At 40.6% G+C, this 16,345-nt stretch overlaps 1 protein-coding gene across 1 annotated transcript in view; it reads right to left on the bottom strand.

Annotated features, from left to right (window-relative positions):
• Window positions 1-16,345, bottom strand: part of ADAMTS12 (ADAM metallopeptidase with thrombospondin type 1 motif 12) — a 172,552-nt gene that overhangs the window by 76,736 nt on the left and 79,471 nt on the right. The window contains exons 4-5 of the mRNA XM_074855397.1: window positions 3,615-3,811; window positions 1,631-1,714 (exon numbers count right to left, since the gene is read on the bottom strand). Of these exons, the coding sequence (XP_074711498.1) occupies window positions 1,631-1,714; window positions 3,615-3,811 (281 nt within the window). The remainder of the gene's footprint in view (window positions 1-1,630; window positions 1,715-3,614; window positions 3,812-16,345) is intronic.

Raw genomic sequence — 16,345 nt, 5'->3', positions numbered from 1 at the left:
GTGTTTTTAAAATAACTATAAAATGGTGACAATCAGCACATAGTTAAGCATGTAGCAACATATTTGTAAATGAGAAACATTGGAAACTACCAATATATATCTAGTTTACAGCAATCAGCATCTAATTAGTCCTCATTTTTTTGTTTTGAAAGAGATCTAAAATCAAAAAGGTGTGTTTGAGTTGCACAATAAGAGATTTACTTCTACAGAGACCTGCAAATACTCTAGCATTATTTATAGCACATTCCAGTTAATGCTAGATAATTAGATTCGTTGTGATGATGCACACATTAACATCTGTTTCCCATCTAGTCCTCCTTATATCCCATGTTCTTTTGACACTGAGGAGACTCCATTTCGCACTCCTAATTTGCCTGTTTTAATTATTTCCTTGGTGATTTTATGCAGAAATACCTTAAATCATGTACTCTGTTTGTCTGGCGGGCTTTTTCGTAGCAGGGGAGGGGGCTACAGCAATGGCCCCTGTGAGAAACTTCTCAAAGCTCCCCTGGCTCCAAGTCGGACCCATCTCTGGCCAAGGCTGAGGCAATTAGCAACGGCGGCTGCACCTCTGTGATAATGTATTCAAGAACAACCAGAGAGGAGGTTGGGACTTATGAGGAGGAGTTATGAGAAGGACACCTATGCAAAAACTGAGGTCAGTGGAAGGAAGGGGGGGAGGAAGTGGGGGGAGGTGCACCAGAGCAGAGAGCCCCCTTGCATCCCCTGGTGAGACGGCAGGGCCAACCCCCTGCCATCCATCAAGGTCACCGGTGGAGCAGTGTTTTGCCTGCAGCCTGTGGAGGACCCCACACTAGAACAGGCAGCTGTGCCCAAAGAAGGCCAGGACCCTATGGGAAAGGAAGCCTCCACTGTTGTAGTTCAGTGCTGGGAGGACTGTTGTACGTGGGGGTGACCCATGCTGGAGCATCTCAGGAAGAGCTGCAGCTTGTGGGGAGGACTCACGATGGTAAAAGTTTGTTGAGGACTGTCTCCCATAAGAGGCAAACCATGTGGAGCAGGAGGAAAAACGCAGAGGAGTGCTTCCCCCTGCCTTGGAAGAAGAAGTGGCAGACTGACTGCACGCCCCATCCCTGCCCTGCGCGGCTGGGGTAGGAGGGAGAGATATTGGGAACAAAACTGGGCTGGGGGAAAAGGGGAGGGGTGGGGGGAAGTGTTTTTAAGATATGGTAATGCTTCTCACTGTCCCACTCTGTCTGTTAAGTGTTGTTTTTTGTCAGTGTTTTGAATTAAAGTGATGTCCTTTTCTTCCCCTAACAAGCCTGTCCTTTGCCTGTGACCATAATGGGTGAGCCACCCCTCTCTGTCCTTATCTCGATTTCTGAGCCTTTTGATTCATTTTTTCCTTCCCAATGCTGGGAGGGAAGGGGTCAGTGAACAGCTGTGTGGTGCTTAGCTGCCCTCTGGCCTCAAACCACCACAGTCATCAGCTAAATACTCCACTATCCAGGGCAGCATTTATTCTAAAAACAGACATGCCAAAGACTAATAGAAGAGTAAAATGAACAGATTATTTTAAGCAAATAAACCCTCCTCTCCATAACCATGGCTCAATGCATTGAACTCCCAAGTTTTTTAACTGACATTTTGAGAAAAATAAAAACCTTACCTCCTCCTCCTCAAAGAGGATGAGCCGGACCAGCACAATGTGAATTGCATTGCCAATGCTTGGATCATGGAACAACCCTGTGACCTGTGCCAGAGCCAGGAGGTATGAAATTAACTGATTCCTCTATAGCAGAACAGGACTTTAGAGAGAAAACATGACATTTACTTCAAGCACACTGTTCATATTGAGGTGTGGGTGTTGTTTTGTTTTTTAAATCCTCAATGCAGTTCACTGAAAGTTTACTGAAATGCAACAAGTGTTAGAAGTACTGCAAAGGGCAGCTCTGCCAAATGAGTGATGATACAGGACTTGGCAAAAGTTACTAAACTAAAGAGCAAAAGCACACACAAGATTATTTTATGTCCATTTCCATTTCAAGAACTTCAGTGTTCTTAAAAAGGACTAGCAGAAAAGAACCCAGTATCTCGAGTCACGTAACCCTGATGGAGTGGTCCACTCAGTGTGCAAAAAAACCAGCATATCAAATCATCCTCTTTTGATTTGATAAGAATCATCTTCTGCCACCACAAAGGAAAAATTAGTCAGTACTAGGCAAAGAGAAATCAGTTAAATGATGGATACTGTTGTGTTTTCACAGCACAGAAGAGGATAAGAACAAAAGCAAAGACAGTGAATCCATTTTAAAAAAATCCACATAAAACAAGAGCAAGAACTGAACTCAGCAAAAATTTGACCCATATTAAACGTCAGAAACATCATCACAATGCTCAATTAGGCAGGAGAAGAGGTAATAGGAATGGAAGATAGTCATAACCTATCTATATGTGAGCTATGCCATATATTACAAGAAATATGAATGGACAAAAAGGATTGTGTTTGGCTCAAAACTCTTTTGGAGAAGACTGTTAAAGGAGAAATTACCAAAATGAAGTGAAAATTGCGTTTACAAACGTCTGATTTCGATATGGGTCTTTTTCAAGGCACTAAACCAAAAACTGAATCATTGTGAGTAACCCTAACATCTCAGGTACAGACTGCACAGAAAATGTCAAGACTTGTTTGTTCCTGAATCTGATTATGACAGGGTTTTATTCCACATATTTTCTCTGTGTGGACAAAACCTCACGTGCTCAAATCAGCTTTGTGTCTGTTTAATCAGGCTCACTGCCTCAGTAGCTAGACAGACTGCTTGGGACACAGTCAGGAGCATACTGTATAAACATGAGTGACAGATCGGTTACCATGGCTAGAATTAACTATGATTAATTTCACATATATTACACACATACCATGATAACGACACAGAAGACATCTTCAGTAGACTTTCCAAGGTCGATATCAACTATGATACAGACAATAACACAAGACATCTCTGTAGGCAGTCTCATGAAACGCTACTGCTTTTCCCAGGTGAACGTGTATTTTCAAACTTGCCACAGAGGAAAACATTGAAAGTTAAATTTATTTTTTTTTTTCAGCATGGACTTTGTATTATACACAGGACACTTATCTGGAAGAACAGTTGTACTAGTTTTAACTGGGACAGAGTTAACTTTCTTCACAATAGCTCATACGGTACTGTTTGGATCTGTGACCAAAACAGTAACACACTGGTATTTTAGCTCTTGCTAAGCTACTACTGTTTCCAGTGGGCTCCTGTGTTCCTTTCCTATCCACAGACATGGGAAAGAATCCATATGCTTAAAACTGTAGCATTTCTCTCTGCTGCTGTAGCTACCAATCTGAAATCACCATGAGCAACAGGTTCCGGACAAGACAGGGAATTTCAGTGGAAAAATTAGTGCTAGCTTTTATAGCTATGAAACTTCTCTCACTTAAAATCCAGAGAAAAATTACACTTATGCAAAATATAAGGTAAAAATGCTTTTAAAGTACAAAGTTCCAATGAACATAGATGAATATTACATTTCTTTCAGTGAGCAATGTTTCCAGGTGATCATTAACATAATCAAGTTAAATTTGTTTCATTTATCTATTTAAAAAAAGGAAATATTGTACATACCATATTCATTATAGTGAGGATATATGATTCCACATGGTCACTTCCATGATATTCAACCATCTTACTGTCTGCAACCACAAGCGTCTCCACCCATCGCTCCTTGCTGACAGAGCGGCGAGAAACTTTTCTGACAGCCATATGGTTTTGTTCCCATCTCTCCCTCCAATGCTGCTGCTGTTTGAAAAAGCTGAGGGTATCTGAAAGAGTAAGGAAAATATTTTCAAGCTTGATTTGAAGTGTATGGCTGTAACACTTGCAGACAGAATGACAGCATTACAGAATCACTGGATGATATAGGTTGGAAAGAACTTCTGGCTGTCACCTACCTGACCCACAGCAGGGCAGGGCCAACTCCAAAGTGACATCAGCCTGCTAAGGGCCCTGTCCAGTAAAGTTCGATACCCCTCCTAGATGGATTAAAGATGCATCCAAAAGTTACCCCTACTCAAAAGCCCGTGATTAAGGTGCAAGACAGAGCCCAGCTGAAAAAACTAAATTGGGGATGCCGTTTTCAAGGAATTTCTCTTCTGTAGTTTGGCTCTAAACTCTCTAATGACACCAGCTGATAGTTTAAGATAAAGGATACACTTTCTCTACAGGAAACTCTTACTCCCAGTAGGATGGCCCAGTGCTGAGCACATCCATGAATGGTTTGTTCTGTGCCTGGAAAATATCCCCAAAGAGGGGACACTTCACCAGTAGGTGTCATCTAAATACCAGCCACGCAGATGGCTGTGGGCTCCTCCGATGCTGTCAGTAATGACTGACCGGAGAGACACTTAATGTTTCCACTCTAATTTTGGGATCTGTGCATCTAAAGCCTTCTGGGAGGAGGTCTTTGCTCTGCAGAGTTACTAGCAACCTTTCACTGCACTCAGTGAGGCCAATTACTCTCCACTCATTCTAGCTGTGAATGCCAGCTGACTGTGTCACCAGGGTAATATCAGGGATGTAAATACCCCTAAGCCCAAAAATGAAGTGAGAGATGCCAGTTTGACAGTAAGTGGTGGCATTTTTCCAACTCAGAAGACAGAGAAACACTTCTACAGTGGTGGGATTCCCAGAGTCCTAGGAAGTATCAGGAGCGCTTGTTGCTGTTACAGATACTGCAGTAGTCCTTTGGCATCTCACATATGGAAGAGGATGTTCTTATTCCAGACTGGGCACATCTGCAAGCCAGAAAGACAGCTCCTGCTTCAAAATGTTTACAGGCTGTCCAGCATTACCCCTACTACTCTGTGGCAGGGCACAGCCAACCAGATTACCTCTACTTCCCAGCACTACTGAGTGTTGAGGTACAGTAACCCAGACAGTTACTGTTCCTTTAAAGAATGGATGACCTGGCAGCTAGGTCCCAAATCCTGTGTTCATACCAGCACATCTTACTATGCCTCTGTCATGAATGTGCTGTTTGCCCTTTAGAAGACTTAAGTGCAGCTAGAATGTATCATGGCATCTTGTGCGTCTACAAAATGTGGCACCATTTGACTATTAATGATGTGTATAATAGATCTCTCTTGCTTGGCAAGACAAACAGCATAAAAAATAACTGAATGTAAAAGAAGTTTGACTAAATGTAAATACATTCCAATAAACATGTAAGCTTATAATTTTTTACTATCCACACACTGTCACAATATAAAGCCCAAGAATATTGATTTCTTTTGTGATTACCAACCCAAATCACTTGTCAGTGTCATTCTGTGCACCCACACAAAGAGACTCTGTCCTGTAGATATGTCAGCTAGTAAAAAGTCAATAAGGAAAGTTGCCTCATGTCTACATGGAAGAATATAATTTGTGAGTAAAGACAAAGAAAATTAAGTGGGTTGCTTATTTGATTTTGTTTGTTTAGGGTTTGGAGGATTTTGTTTTAAGAGAAGGGAAACGGACTATCACTGTTATATCCTCTATGCTAACCACACTAACCCAGGCTGCAGCATCAGTCCTGCTGTCTTCCTCAGTCTTTGTTCAGTTACTACAAGTCACCCCTATGAGAGTCTATTTATGAGCTGCATCCATTAGCGTCTCATACATTTGCATGGTTTTCAGCATTCTTTTTTCGCAGTTCTCAGTTATCTACATTTTTAAGGGGTTTGTGCTGAGAAGAACCTTCCCCACAGCTATCTGACAAAAAATTCTGTTCAGACTGCTGATTAAGTGATTTGTTTATGGCCAAATAAAACATCACACCAGCTGTCAGGCGTTGTATTCACATCTAACAAGTTTTGTTTATTGTCTGGACAGGTGATAGCACTGGAGGTAAAAATGTTTAAAGCCATACAGACTGCAACAGTGAACAACCGTCAGGGAAAAGTTTGGAGTCCTGGCTTAGTATGAGGCTATGTACTGGAGGAAAATCTCAAAAGAGATTAAGGTTGTGAAAATTAATGTCAGGTAGCAAGAGGACTCTGCAGACAAAACTACCTCCTCAGTGACCAATCCCCTCCAGTGCAGGGATCTAACCTGGAAGGGTGTCATCTAAGGACTGGATCCCTGCTGTGTTGAGTCTCCTGGCAGCTTTTTTAGTTAGATGAAGCAGAGAGGGAGAACCTTTCGGAGCTCCACTAACACACAGGCAGCTATAAAGTATGGCTCTGTTGCTTTTATGTCTCTCCAAATGATGATTGTCTCTGTTAAGCTTTTCATTCTGAAGTAAAACTATTTCAGCTTGCTTTTACCTTAAATTAGCAAAGTGTTGGAAGTGATTTCAGATTTTCTGAGAAATCCAAGGCACCTTGTTGTACAGGAATGGAAATCTTAACCAGGAGCCCACCAGTTCAGGAATACCCAAGAAGTGATGGATAGTCTGCAGCCTAGTAACAAGCAGTCCTGTCTGAGAAAAGCATGCCTCCCCATACTCTTCCATCATAACTGCTGAGCACAGCACACTCCACAAGTAGCAGAAGTGAGAAAGGGGGTACCTGAATCCTGAGGGTTTCCATGTATTTCTGAGAAAGAGATAAAACACAGGTGGGTATAATGCTGGAGTACTTAGGAACAGAAATGAAGGTAGTGCTGAAAGTATACCCAGGATAGTCCAGGGCTAAATAAAAAGAAGACTGGTAAGAGATTCAACTAACAAACTGCATGAAATTCAACAGTAATACTCAGAAGTTTCTACCTATTGTGGGAGATAATTTTGCACATGTGAAGGTTTTATTAGAAAACCTGATTCAGCCAAACAAGTCACATACAATGTTCCATAAATCATATATAATATCCAGCCATATCGCTGCATAACCAGGAGAAATAGTGTAGATGATAACATTTTGTCAACCTCTAGTTACAAATGGCTGATGAGTTTCAGCAAAACGGTTGGATTTTAAAATCAAAATCCAGATCGTGAAAAATAAAAGTGACCCCTGAAACCATCCACAGAAATCCTACTTGACTAATTCAACAACATATAGGACACTTAACTCTCAGCTACAAGTAAAGATTTTAAGTTAACTGTAAGTCTCAACTATATATGAAAAAACAGTATTACACAAACTTCTCCAGTACAGGTCAAAGCTGCATGGCTTCTGTGCAGGTAAGAAAAGTTATATTCTCTCTTTTAGCAAATCAATTTTGTTTTTCATTAGGTAATAACAGAACTACATTGCAATTTGCCAATCCCTATTAAGAAAGAGCTTTCTAATCTTTAAGAAATAAAAATAATAGTTTCACTATTCACTAGTTCTTTGAACAACTCATCCACTCAAAATGTTACTTGATTAGGGTTTTTTCGTTAATTTCTGCTTCCCCGCCCCCCCCCCCCCCAAACGCTCGTAAAGAACAGATATGACTCACCTCACATAAAGGCAGTATGTGAGATTTTCATATCAAAAACTTTTTTTCCACCTTTGTTTCCTTCAGGTGTTGCTCAAGGAAGAGTGCAGCATCCAGTGCAAAACAAGGGGACCTCAAGGTGCTAACTGTACACAGCCACCTTTCAACACCTTTGGAGATAGATACACAGGACTTTGAAGAAGCAAGGTGAAAATGTCTGGAAATTCCCAGAAGATAATGCAGTCTACAGCTGGAGGCTGTCAGACAAAATATAGTAGTACTGATTTATGTCTTCACTGTCGATCCTAACCTCCTTTCTCTGCGCAAGTGCTCTTTCATTTTTACCACTCTATATTATTCACAGTCAAAATGCTACATCTCCAGACATGAGGTATGAAAAATACTAGAGATGCTAGACTAATAAATCCCACACTGTTCAGAACTTGCTACATTATTATTTTTCCTATAACTTTCACTTTGTCTTGATTCTAAGATGTGCCTTTAGTTTAAGTATTAACAAAACCACTATAGTTTTGGGGTGAGTTCTTCTCTGTTGAACAGAGTCATTGTACAAGGGGAGATGAATAAACATATGAAATCATTAATAACATTAACCTAGCACTAAAAAGTATACATAAGTCCAACCATAGACTAAATAAAGGAAAGGCTGAGGAGTGACTCAGTTAATAAGAATTAAAAGGATAGTAAGGCAGAAGAAATCAACAGAGTTTTCTGAAAAGTGAGTATTATCCAATCAGCTTTGGGCTAGATCTAATACAGGACTTGGGATTTCCCAGGACAGTGCTCTAGACGCTACATGTCTGCATAAAGAAGATGGGACCTTCTCTTTCACTCTTGAAGGAGGAGAGTAACTCTAATAACTGATTTACTGCAAGAACTTACTAATTATTTACAAAACTTAAACACAGTAAGTGAACCCCTTCCCCTATTCTATCTCTGCTAAAATAAATAAGGCAGCTATCTAGAAAAGCTCAGTGAAACCAAATACACTAGAAATTTTGTACACATAGAATCTTCTTATACATACAATCGTGGTTACAAATATCCATTAACAAAACTAAGCCTGGATGCTGACAATGTGAGAGTAAGGGCTCACATGCTATATGGAAAAACTGTTGTAAAACAAGGAAGAAAGGATGTAAATTTAAAACAGAACAGGTAACCAAACCAGCTCTTTTTATAAGCATTTGTAAAACAGGCTAAGCTAAATCACACAAATGCTTTCCGAGTGTGAAGCAGTGTTCACACAGGAAACTATTACAGCTATTAATCACATACTTACCCAAGTTAACAACCCTCAAGTCCCAACAAAAACAACCACAGAGAAAGAAAGCTTACAACTCTGCAAGCTTTGTTTAACATTCCTACTGTCAAAAACATGAAGTATCAAACAGTGGAGTAACACCACTCTAAGGCAGAATGAAGCTAAAATTGGACCTGTGTTGACTGATGCACTTAATCAGATACTGCTGCTGAGTGTGTCTGTCGCTCATTACAATTTACACTGGAAAGATGGAATGATACATGTTCCGGGCCACCAACATCAGGAGGTATGCAGAGAACAGCGTCTTGGGAAACAGCTACACCTCAAGCTGTCTACATTTTGCAAGCACAATTTTTGTTCTATCTGAATGTTCTTATTTTTTTTTCCTAGGGATTAAACCCAAGTCAATAAGGGACAAAAAAAATTATAGCTGCATAAAATGCTGTTCTAGAAGTACATTACTCAATGTCATTTGAACTCTCCATGTTCATTCACTTGGTAACTTCAGCAGTCGTTTCCTCTTATTTTGGTGAAACGATTTGATGGATTAGAAGAACAAAATGACTTTTCTATGAATTAATCTAGCACTTTATAAAATGGCACCTGATAACAATTTAATTTGCAGCACAATTCTATTTTCATTTGATGAAAAACAAGTATCTTCTGAAACAGAATACATCTCACTGTAAAACAAATTTGCAGATTAAAAATTCCCAATAAATTATATTTATGTCTTAATGTCTCTCACTAAATAATTTTAGAACTGTTGACCTAGGAATGATGGAGAAATGCAGTTTTGCAGACCCATTATCACGCAAATGAGAATTTAAACATATGGGCTTTATTGATAATTTTTCTTCTTTTAACATATCTATATCAAAATTCGCTTGCACAAAATGCATGTAAATAACTTTAAATGACATCCTGAAGTAGCTGTCTGGGCATTGTCAGCGTTGATCTGCTTTCCAGCAAGGTTAACCAAATAGTATCTGGAAACACTTGAATCAGACTCCAAGAATTTCTATGAATGTTCCATAAAATTCATTCACATAATAAGAAAAAACAAATTGGTTATATGCTGGTGATCAGAGGTCACTAACCTGCTTAAGTCAGGAATAATGCTAGAAGGCTACAAGGATCTTACTCACTGCAAGAAAGATAATGAGGTGCTGGAGTGTGTCCAAAGAAGAGCAATGAAGCTGGTGAAGGCTCTAGAGCACAAGTCTTATGAGGAGCAGCTGCGGGAACTGGGGTTGTTTAGTCTGGAGAAATGAAGGCTCAGGGGAGACTGTACTGATCTCTACAATTACCTGAGAGGAGGTTGTAGAAATGTGGGTGTCAATCTCTTCTCCCAGGTAACAAGCGACAGGACAAGAGGAAATGGCCTCAAGTTGTGCCAGGGGAGGTTTAGACTGGATATTGGGAAAAATTTCTTCACTGAAAGCGTTGTCAAACATTGGAACAGGTTGCCCAGGGAAGTGGTCGAGTCACCATCCCTGGAGGTATTTAAAAGGCGTGTAGATGCGGTGCTTAGGGACATAGTTTAGTGGTGGCCCTGGCAGTTTTAGGTTATTGGTTGGACTTGATGACATTAAGGGTCTTCTACAACCTAAATGATTCTATGATTCTATTCCCTAAGCTTGCATGCTGCAGGTAAGTTTGTGCAGGTACTACAGAATTCAGCAGTGAAAGAAAGTGTTGAAACTCCAGGATACATGTTTTGTGGAGCTTCTTGGACATACAGACGGGAAGACAGTTATGAACAAGCAGGATCTAGAAATTCGCAGCACAGGTCTCTGGAGTGCCCATTAGTTCTTTAAAGTTACCTAAGTGATTTCCACAACAGGCTGCCCTAATGCCAGTCTCCAAGAGGTGGTGAGAATGTAGGAATGGTGGACAGAGAGTATCAGTGCAAGGAAGGATGCCAGAAAAAAGCAAAATTATGATGGAAGAGGCAAAGGACAGGTAAGGACTACCTGTAATTCCAAGGATTTGGGTATGTGTGTGATTCAAATGGAAGGTTTGCTCTTTGCATGTGGCTGGGACAAGAGAGCAATGTGGTTTTCAAGCTGTGCAGATTGCAACCAGCCACTACAACGACTCAAGAGGCAGCTGAAAGAGGCCTCCATCTCCTGGCTTTAATAAGCCTGTGTACCCAGCAGCAGACTGGGTGCTGTATCACAGGGACCAGGGACAGCCATACCTCTTGGGCAAAAGCATTAGGCAGCTTATGTACACACACGTATATTTAAATTCACAGTACTAACTAAATCTAAAACTTGTAAAAATTAGCAGTCCTCTCTTCAAGAAAGAATGACTAAGAATAATCACGTTTGATTCAGGGATTATAAGTAAACTGGTGCATTTCCCTGTGCAACCATTTTACTTCAGAAATGTTGCACAGCTCCTCTTTTACCAGATACTGAATTCTGCATGGTACAGATAACTAGCGAAGTCCTAAAATGAAGAAACATTTTGTTCTGTTCCCCAACAGAACCACAAGCTGAAGTGCAGCAAAGGAGGAAGGTATGTCAGCATAACACTCTCCTCCAGTCCATAACATGTGCTTCCTTCCACACTGGTCCATCCTCCAGCCAGGGTATAAGTCTCCTGTGGTTTCACCAGGAATAAACAGCTGCAGAGCAGAAGGGGAGGGTTTGGGATTCCCCTCGATGGAAAACAAGAGGCCTCTCTTCCCACTTGAAGTCTGGCTCAGCTCACTGCACCTCCCCGGAGAGGACAGACCGCTTCTCCATACACCCAAGATACTCATATTGGCTTTTTCAGCTTTGCAACAACTGTGGAAGGACTCCCTCCACACAAACACCCTCATAAAATCCTCCCTGTACTATCACCATCACCACACAACCAATACACCCAACATTATTTTGCCTGTTTATGCTCCTCCATGCAGAATCAGAAATGTCAGGTGGATTTAAAAGCCTCCTCTAGGTCTCCAAGAGCTGACCTGTGCACTGCAGGAACTCCTCTCTAGCTCATAATTTCCTGTCAGTAAATACAGCCAAACCAGTCACTTATGTCCCTCTCTGCTTGCAAATGATCAGTACAGAACCAGCTGGGACCAGCTGCTCCTGCCTCCTCTCCTGAAGGGACAGGAAGTCTGAGGCGAACACACACAGGCAGCACAGAGCAGCCACGAGATGCCACCACTCTAGTGTTTACCCAGCCTGTTGGGTGGTCCCAAAACAGAATGCAGCCTCTCTGTGGGCTGTGACCCTGCTCCAGCTCCTAGCTTCACCCTCAGAAAGAAACTTTCAAGTTAACAAAAACTGAATCTCAGCAGTTTGGTTTGTAAATGTCTGTGAAAAGTATGGCTGATGAAGAAAAGCTATTTCACGTCACCCACCTCTGTCCTCCTGCTTGGACTGATCTCTTTGCATTCTTCTGCACCTCTTGCCCTAACTGCACCTCTTCTCTTCCTGAAACACAAACCAGCTCCCCTTGATGAATACACTGCAAGGTTCCAGCTCAGCTGTGACTCCCATGAGTAAGTCCAGGGATCCTGAGCCCTTCATGCCATTTTAGGGCCAACTCTCTCGCTCTCAGATGTCAGGACACTCTGCTCCACCACCTCCACTTTGCTTGGACTTGTTCTGGGTCAAAGACAGCTCAGAAAGTACTGCTCAGCTCATCCCCCAGGAAGCTCCAGATACCTCTGAGTCAAAACCAGCAAGCAGACAGTTGTGCCTGTCAGACGTTCTTCAACCTTGTGAATTAACTATTCATATTCTCCTGGCTAAAATGTTGAATCATGGAGAGATTTTTCAGTGGAGGGGAGCATTAACTGCTTTGCAAGTGGCAGATTTTGTCAGCTGTATTTGTGACATGAACGGTACAAAATACAGGAATTCAGTGTATGACTCCACGTCAAAAGCTTGAGCTGAAATCTGCCACAACCTAGGTGCACTGTGGAATGAATCACATCAATTACATACTGGGACAGGGCCCACTTATCTATACATGGGCTGGCTGAGGACAGAACAGACTCCAAAAACATTTAGGGACTGAAACAGGTCCTCTATACTGTGTCAAAACTACTTAGGTCACCAACAGTTATTAGCTCTTTATCTTTCCAGACTGTCCCAAGCCCACAGCATGTATCCTTGCCTCCAGACACTCTACTGGGTACCATGAAGGAACAACTACATATATTGAGTCTCTACAGAAAACCTAACAGCTACTGAGTAACTGCTCTGGGACAGCCTCTTGCAGTTAAACAAGAGTTTCATGTTCTCTGTATAAAGTTTTCTGTCATGGGAAGGGCTCAAAGTCTAAATAGGCTCAGTAAAGAAACAGAAACTTAACAATATTCGTAATAATTGACTCTCTTCAGCTTCCAAAACACACTGTATGTAAAAAACACTGAGCAAATTTGCCCTTCATTATCTCCATTGACTTCTGGAAGTCAATGGCAGTTCTTTCCATCTCAGCTATTATTACTAGAAACAGTAACTTTGCAGTTTTTTGCACTTGGGCAGTATTACCAGTACACTGGGCCTATACCTTATAGACATATATAGACACTGTTTTTATACATAGAGATTATTTTTTATAGTACTGTCCTGGTTTAGCTAGGATAGGGTTAAGTTTCCCCAGCAGTGGGGGGAAGCTCCAGCCGGGTTATTCATATACCATGCTGACGTCATGTCCTGGTGCCAAAGCGTGGCAGCGCAGGACAGTCAGTTAACACGTGTGTTATGCCATCGCTCTGTTCTCACTGCTGTATTGGTAGATATCTTCCTCTGTTCACTGTTATTACTGTTATTGTTATTGTTGTTGTTTGTTGTGTTGCTGTTGCACTGTTGTATTAAACCTCTCCTTATCTCAGCCCTGGGGCTTTGTATTTCACTCCCTTTGTGGAGGAGGGGCAGCGGCCGCGTGGTCTCAGACCCCGGCAAGGGCTAAACCACCACAAGTACCTTAAAAGACATTACATTTCACCTCTTTATAATTCTAGTATTTGATTCATTCACTCCCTGGTAAAAAGAGAAAAAAAACTGATAGTATTTGTGTGGTAACGGATTGGGAAAAAGGTGCCAAGAGGTTAAACTTAGCAGTGGCATCCAGTATAGCTCTTATTTGTTATTTAACTAGTCTTAACTATTAAAGTTGACCCCCTCAAGTTACAGACTGACTGAAATATTCTGTAGCAGTGTTTCCTGACCACTGATGATCCATGAAGCATCTATAAGACAGTTCAAAAAAATTAACTTTTCTACACATATGAGCAAGCCAACAAAAGAAGAGCCACAAGTGATCACTGAAAGTTTAGCCAATTTTTACCTGGACATAAATGAAAACTGTACAAAATTCTAATTTTTTTCTCACCCAAATCCAAACCTGCAACTAAAAAAGGGCTCAGAAACACTATTCTGTAACAGCAGTTAGTAGCAACCAGCATTCTTGACTTGCTATGAGTTAGCATGGAGAGTATTCATCAAAATATTATTACAGCATTCATTTCTGACATTACTACAACGTTTAACTGGTTGCCTCTATGACTGTACAACCAAGTGATTGAGAAAGTGCTGTTCTGACACATCAATATGTCCAGAACTGCAAGAAAATTTTCAGTCTGCTACTTTTGTCACCAAAAACGTAGATTCAAGTCAACTGAAACTATCCCCAAATTAATGCTGATACTTTTAAATTAATTGTCAAAGGTACACTGTAAAAGTCAAACGTTTCACTTCAATGCTTTCAAAGTGAGACTTTTTTTAAAATTATGCAACCATTTTCAGCCTGAATACAGTTCTGTTTACTTAAAACAGGCTGAAGAATGTGAAAGTTAAAAATGTTTCATTTCACACTAGAAATTAAAAATGCTGTATTTGCGCCTGAGTAAAATGGTTTTAAACCTGAAATAACTTCTGTTTTTCCTTTTGTTTTTCATCACAACAAAATCATGTTTCAGAGCACAACCTAACATGGGTGTAATTTTTCTCTTACACTCAAACCCCACTTATTTTCCAGCTTGACCAGTGAACCACAACTTTTTGTACAAAAGCAATACCCTGGTCATACCTCAGCAGCCGCAAGCAGAAATCACTTCTGAAAACTTACTTCCATATTTCCCTATGGGGAAGCAATCCTCATACACTTCTATTTGACTTTTCTATTTTGGAATGATGAGAAACTCTTATCCCTGCTTGACCTTTAGCTATAAAACACTGACTGACGCCTTTGGCTTTCTGTAGCGTCCTTGCATTTCTAAGACATACTTGTCAGCACAGCTCAGCAGCCTCACTGTCCCAAGGGAGATGCTCTGCCAGGGCACAGAGCATCCACCACCTTGGTTCCTCTCCAGTTGATGTGCTCTTTGTGTACAATGGATATATAATGCCATTCCTGAAGCTTGATGGAGCAAAATGGCACTCCATCCTCTCAAGTCCTCTTCTTCTCACCAAAAAAATACCATAAGGACTTGCCCCATCAGGCTTTGCATACTCCAGCAAGTTAAATATAGTCAGGGAACAAATACACCCAGGCACTGGAACATGTTTGGCTACTTTATCAGAGTGGACAGTTCCCAGCATAGCCTCAGTGAGGGTCAACAAGCATGCTCTCAAATCAATTCCTGAGCATGGCACAGCAGTGGACACAGGCCAGGAATCCCTCTCAGTAGTCAGGATCAGGCCACTCTGTTCAAGAGGCTGAGAAAATGTAATATATGCACACAGATGGTTCTGTGCTACTTTGCGGCAATGCCAAAGAATACTGGAGTAATTCACTTATTAGCACAAACACGGTGTCATTGTGTAGGAATAGCGGTTGCCATTAATATCTACAGTGTTACACTACAAGAGTAAACGCCAGCTCAGCATTCACCTTACAGATAAAAAGTAATACTATAAAACTGAACATATAGTGGACAGAATACCACTGGCATCTTTTAAACAAAATTTTTCAAGCAAAGTTATTAAAGAGGATGTCTATTTATGTTCATCATTGTGGCTATTCTATACGTTTACAATGTCACGTTTTTGCTACACATTCTGGCACTGGATTAGTATTTTCAGGGTATTTTTATCACTCAGTTACTCAAATATGTTCACATTTCTAAGAAATAATAGTTTCTAGTTCAGCTTTTAAAATGTACAGCTTAAACTGTGACATGTTGCAAATAATCTCTTTCAAGACATCAACAGAAAGGTTACTGAATACCCATACACATGGGAACTTAGTTGAAACCACCCCAACTGGCATCCTCTTATTCTTTGTCACTATCACAACAAAAACCTTGGTTAGATTTCAAGAAGATAGATTTACCTACTTTAACTTTTCCATATGTGAAAATAAGTCAAGAAATCAGCTAAAAATGTCTTTTTCAAGACTGGATTTGAGAGAGTTCTCCAGCTGTAACATGACAGTTGAATTATAAAGCACTAGACAGAAACAGATGATTTCTTGTCTAAATATAAAACAGGTAAAATTAAAAAATAAATAAATAAATGGTTCTAGACAGATCTTTGTCTCAGTATTTGAAGAACTGACTGGTTAAGAAATAATTTGACTCCAGGTCCTAATTATCTAAGTAAAAATGTTTGTGGATGCATTTACTTATAAAAATTAATGAAGCATCCATTAAAATATACACAGGATTATTTCACTGAGCACTGACAACAAGAATTTCCTGGTCTTATAGCCAATA

This window comes from Strix uralensis, chromosome Z (assembly GCF_047716275.1).
Source record: "Strix uralensis isolate ZFMK-TIS-50842 chromosome Z, bStrUra1, whole genome shotgun sequence".
Classification (NCBI taxonomy): domain Eukaryota; kingdom Metazoa; phylum Chordata; class Aves; order Strigiformes; family Strigidae; genus Strix; species Strix uralensis.
Note: the sequence above shows the minus strand (reverse complement) of the source record. Positions and strands in the feature narration are given on the sequence as shown.